This window comes from Cricetulus griseus, chromosome 2 (assembly GCF_003668045.3).
Source record: "Cricetulus griseus strain 17A/GY chromosome 2, alternate assembly CriGri-PICRH-1.0, whole genome shotgun sequence".
Classification (NCBI taxonomy): Eukaryota; Metazoa; Chordata; class Mammalia; order Rodentia; family Cricetidae; genus Cricetulus; species Cricetulus griseus.
Window position 1 is genome coordinate 316,808,356 of NC_048595.1, and position 6,000 is coordinate 316,814,355.

Below are 6,000 nucleotides of genomic sequence, written 5' to 3' on the forward strand. Positions count from 1 at the left end.
TAGCCTGACCAAGAGGTGGCACACATACTGGGAAGCACAAAACCATTGTATGTCTAGTGTCTGTGTTCTAGGGTTAGTTTTATTACTACTGGCTCCAAGGCTGAGCAACCCATTTCTTCTTTCCTGGCCTCAGAGCCCCCAACTAATAAATGAAGATGACATCACATCTAACATGCAGAGTCTCCCCCTTTTTTTAAGTGATAAGACATGTGGAAAATACTTCATTCATGTTGTTATTCTATTCATTCCCTTTCCTTACTGAAATAGTTACCAGTATCTGTATTTCCTAGAATACTTTGGGATCAACTTTGAAACACTCTATTTTCTATGGTTATCACAAAGTATCTGAAGCTAGGTAACTTGTAAATTAAAACGGGTCTGTTTAGCTCACAGTTCAGGATACTTAAAGTTGAAATAGCATAGCATTGACTCTTATGAGGGCTCCTTCATTACATCACACAATGGCAACAGCATCAAAGCATAAGGTTGCCAAGGGAGACATCCCATGTAAGACAGACAAGGGCCAGTCTTGCTGTTTCATAACGATCTTCTCAAGAACTAACAAGGGTTCCCAAAAGAACTACCTTAATCCCTTCCAAGTGAAGGGCCTGTTGTGACCTGATGATCATTGGGCCTTACTTCATTTAAGTCTCGACATCTAACATCACTATGCTGGGAGTCAAACTGCCAACCTATGAGCCCTTAACTAACACAAGTCATACCCAAATGACAGCACTCTCTAGGCCTTGCCTTCTTCATTTATAAAACAGAGATAATCTCCTTATACAGAGTTATTTTAAGAATCATATATTCCACCAGGAGGTGGCAGTGGACGCCTTAAATCACAGCACTCGGGAGGAAGAGACAGGTGGATCTGTGAGTTCAAGGCAAGCCTGGTCTACAGAGCAAGTTCCAGGAAGCCAGGACTACATACAGAGAAGCCCTGTCTCAAAAAAATCATATATTCCCTATGGCAGGCATCCATTATATGTCAATAACTATTTGTAAAGCAATACACAGTACCATTTAGTCAGACTGTGACTGCAAAATTCTGTATTATCCAAGTTTTTCATGGTTGTCAAGCTTTCTAGTTTGTACTGGTTCCTTTGGAACTGTGGTGGCTTTGCCCACATGAAAAGAAAAACGGCACCTTGTCACATTCTGCCTCTCTGGAAAGACACCTGCTATGACCTGGGGAGGAGAGAATGGGAGATGCTGGACAAGTGGATAAAATGCAGGAAGGGAAGAATGTGTCTACATTTCTGAGGGTCCGATGACTTACATTAAACACTTTCAAGACTGAATAATAATGATGACAAGTTTACATGAGGTTCTAGATCTGTGGGGTTTTTTATGATTAATCTTTGATTAACAAACATTAAATTTCTTAGTTGAATTGCCTACTGAAACCAGCAAAACAAAAATCCAGGCATTCCTAGAGCCCTTGAAGCAGAACGGTCATGGGTTCTGACCTACTCCAATTAGTAACCACTGGGCTCCAAAAGTCGTGTGTCCTGAGGCTGCCCATGAGATGATGAAAGATAGCTTCTGAGAATGGCCTCCCCAGGTCTCTTGTTGGGAAACTTGGATTTAACTGATCCCATGACCCCCTCCTCGAGACACCCATCATTTCCAAAGAACGATGACATAGCCTCCTTCTCTGAAAGCAGGAGAAAAAGCAAGTACTGAGTTAAAACTGTTTGATGGGTTTTCTTGTTATTAAAAAACCCCTGTTGAAACTTCACATCCCTGGCTAAGCAAGCTGGAAGTATGGATGTGTTTCATTTCTATCAAAGAACAGAAAACAGGGACAGGAAAGGGCCTCTAATGGAAGGAAATACAAGCAAAGAGGGTGAAGATGGGGAACCAACAGTTGAGAGACTAGAAGAACATATACCTTAATAAATACCAGAGAACCTACTTAATAGACCATAAATTCAAAGCCTCCTTCAAGAATTCCAAAGTGGATGGAGCTCTGGGGAGAATAACTTTGCTGATGATTAGAAGGAAAGGGAGAGGAGCCAGGGAGATGGTTCAGCTGGTTCAGTGCTTACCATAGAGCTTGAAGACCTGAGTTCAGCACCCAAGTTAAAAGAAAAAAAAAAAAAAGAAAGAAAAGGTATGGTGGCAGAGGCTTGTATTCCCAGCCAGCATGGGGAAATGGAGACAGATGGATCTTTGGGGCTTACTTAACAGCTAGCCTAACTTAACTGTAAGCCCCAGATCCCAGGAAGAAGCCTTGTCTCAGAAATGGTGTATAACTCTTAAGGAACAATGTTGGAGGTTGACTTTTGGCATTGGCACTCATGTATATGCATGCGCACACGTGAGCACACACACACGTATACACACACACACACACACACACACACACACACACACACACTGAGGACAGATGAAGAGAATGAAGAGATATTCTTACTGTTAAAGAATATCTTGAATGGGTGTGGTATCATCCATTCAAAGACAAAAGAGCACTGTTCTTCACAAACTGGCTACTAGGCTACAAAGTAAGAATTACTGGGTGGGGTGTGGTGGCACATTCCTTCAATCCCAGAACTTGTGAGGCAGAGACTGACAGATACCTGAGTTCAAGGCCAGCATGGATTACATGGCAAATTCAAGCCATCAAGGACTACACATGGAGACCTTGTCAGATTTCTCATGTTGTTTTTGTTGTTGTTGCTTTGCTACTAAATGGGGGAGGGGAGGAGCTGGTGTTCCTGGGCCCTGAGAGATATGCAATGCAGGCTCACTGCTGACCTGACCTTTTAGCACGTCTCACTGCAGAGATACTTCCTAGATATATTTGATCATTTCTTTGCTGGAATCTCTCTGAGCTTTACCTCCTTTTCACATGGAGGTCAGGTGGCTGGCCTGGTTCATCTCTATAGTCCTCTTGGCTCTCTAAGGGCTTATGGGTCTGGGATTCTGTCCAGTTGATAGTATAATAGGATCAATCACATTCTTCACAACTCGGTCCCAATCACTTAACCAAGGAAGGACATGTGCTATATAGTTTAAAAATCCCCCATGCTGCCCCATTGACTTCATTCTCACTTGTCTTTTGCTTACTGGTAGCAAGGAGTTAATCATTTTCCTACCCAGGTACTTGCTTTCACTTGAACCAGGTTTAATTTATACATAGCTTTGCTATGACTTTCTGCTCTGGCTCAGGCTGGCAGTTCTCCAAATTTAGATTTAAAGGGAGAGTGTGATTCGTGTGTTCCTACCACTCCACTGGCCTCTCAAGGCTCTCCCTGGCTTCCAATCATAATCCCTTCCCTCCTAGGTTGCTCCCTACCTGGAGTCCCAGCCCCAAAAATATAGGCATCCAGGAGGTTGTCTGGACAACATAAATACAAAATTGAATTAACCTTCTCTTGCTACACTCCCAGTACACCACAACTAAAAATGAACCTTCAATTCTTAGGACCTCCATGCATCTCCCCTCTTTGAAATACTATATACTTTGTAAAAAATTTACTATTTGATAATAATTCCAAATCATAAAATATCTGAAAAAGTAGAAATAACACAAAGATTACCATGTATGCTTTACCCAGATTTACCTTTTGTTAAGGTTTTTACTGTTTTCCATCAGCATATGGGCTCACTTTTACAAATAGGTAACTGCTCTCCTGCATCTGTATTTTTCCCAGAATCATTTAATGACAATACACTATGCCCTTTAATATATGAACTGCACCTTTAAAGGGAGACAGACTTTACCACTGACATTTTAAAATCCCTTCCTTAAATTTATAAAATAAAAAAATGTGTAAAATAAAAAGAACACTTTTCTTGTGTACAAAATAAAGAAGAAATTGGTTTTAAGACAGGATAACAAGAGTACATTAAACACTAAGTATGAAGGTATTTAATAGGTGCATTTCAAGTATGGCAAGTGAACCAACCTAGGAAAGGTGTTGGGGCTGAGACCTCCTGCTTTCCCTCATGTCCAACTCATCTTATTCCTAAAATTGCTTTAATCCTAGCTAAAAGGCAAACAAACACTTTTATCTCATCCTAGAAGGTTGGGAAAAAAAATCCTTAAGCTAACCAGCTACGTAGACTACTGCTGGAGTCCACCCTCCAGTGGGAACACAGAGTACCTCAGGGACATCACTGCTGTACAGAATCCACAAGTTCCAGAAGACAGAAACATCAGGAGAAATGCCCCTAAACCAGCTGTCTTCCATGTTCCTCCCCACCGGGGTTAAAGGCATGACCATGCAAGTCTACTCACAAGACAAGGAAAGGGAAGGACTGCCCACTACCTCTCTAGCTTTTTTTAAGCCTCAGATGGGCAATAATGACCACCTCTGACGCCCAGCCCAGGATGGGAGAGTCTCTTCTCTGAGCAGTCCCCCAATAACTTTCCCCTTGGTTGCCAAGCTCACACTACAGGGGGGGGACCAAGAAGAGGGACTAAACCAGGCAATTCCCTTCCACCATGTGCCACCAGGGATTCCAGGCCCTTCTTCCTCCTGGTTGATGTGCTTACTTGTCATTACTGGAGGTAAACAGAATTAGTCTCTGGGTTCTCTGGAGACTTTCTTTTTGAAACCACTGTTTCCAAATCCTTTCCTTGTAACAACTACAAAATCATTAGACAGGACCTCTAAGGAGCAAATTTTCCTTAAGGAATTAACTTCAAAACTTTTTTTTTTAATTAAAAGAATAAAGTAAGTAGCAAGCGCGAGTTCTCTTTAAACTTTACAAAGTCTAGACATGTTTAAATCAACAGGACTCTATTGTCAAGGTAACTCCAAGGTAACTCTGAATAAATGAATCCAAAACATTTACCTTGTACTGACCCCCCAGATACCTCCCCGACCTCTGCATTTTTTTTAAGTATGGTAGATTTTTTAAAGTGGAAGGAACAGAAGGAGGAAATAAGTATGCCTCAGAAGTCCACACAAAAAGTGTTTGTACCGCAAGAGCTCTAGAAAGACGTGTGAAAACACGAACTTCACTTGCAAGCAGGCAGGGAAATGCAGGACAGAGAGGTAAGAGTGCCGGAGGTGCTGGGGGGGTTGGCTCTGGGCAAACAAAAGGCACCAAGATCTATCTACCTTTCTTGGATGCCCTGCGGCGAATCTTCATCTTGGGGAAGGAAGGCCAGGAGTAGTTGAATGGTGAGTCGGAGTCAGAATCCATTGTTTGTTTGGGTGAAAGGATCAGCTGAGGAGAGGAGAGCAGGCAGACTGTGCCCAGCCAGGAGCCTCCCTGTGATGTCAAAGGCGGGAATGGGGCTGGGTGAAACAGCTCCAAACTCAGGGAGGGAGAGGCAATAAATGTTTTGCTTCCTTCGGGCGTTCAGGCATGTAGACCAACAAGGAGGCTGTAAATATTAAAGCCAAACCAGAGAAGCCGGAGGGGGAGAGCGGGGGACCTGGAGTCTGGCTGATACATCGCAGTCCAGTTATTCAAAAGGTCACCAGGGAGCAAATGAATCATTAACTCCCCTCTTCTTGTGGCTAGATATGGAAATGAAGAAGGAAGGGAGCCGAGATGAGAAATAACACTGGCTGCCTGTGATTCAGGAAAAGCTTCCTAAGGCAGGAGCCTGTTTTGCTGAGAGCTAGGAAATCATTTCTTAGGAAAGCTCTGCTGTGAGATGAACACAGCAGCAAACGCAAGCCAGTCTACTCCGGGGTCACACCTCCAGAGAAGCTACACCATCAGCAGCTTGGGCAGGTTTGAGGGTATAACTGATAATTTAACAGGCTGATCCTTTCAGTCCTAACTCAGCTCATTACAACCATCCAGTCACTTATGCCTGTTTAACTCTTAATACTGTTTATTACTGTCATCTGTTTGTTCGCTGAACTGCTACTGAGTTTAGCAGTCAGTCATAAGGATTTAGGTGACTTTAGCTCAGTTCTGAACTTTCAGTCCATCTCAATATGCTAATGACTCATTTGCCACAAGTCAACAGTTCCTTCGGTTCCCCCTACACGCTTTCCAGTGATTAGCATTCAGTGGAAGCCCACA

General features: G+C 42.9%; 1 protein-coding gene across 5 annotated transcripts in view; it reads right to left on the reverse strand.

Annotated features, from left to right (window-relative positions):
* Arhgef28 (Rho guanine nucleotide exchange factor 28) overlaps positions 1-6,000 on the reverse strand; it is a 312,963-nt gene that overhangs the window by 117,179 nt on the left and 189,784 nt on the right. The window contains exon 1 of one of the 5 annotated variants that reach the window (XM_027401664.2): positions 5,079-5,403. The exons of the other annotated variants lie outside the window; for them this stretch is intronic. Within the exon in view, the coding sequence (XP_027257465.1) occupies positions 5,079-5,163 (85 nt within the window). The 5' untranslated portion in view covers positions 5,164-5,403. Of the gene's footprint in view, positions 1-5,078; positions 5,404-6,000 lie in introns of those variants that run through there. 5 annotated transcript variants of the gene reach the window in all.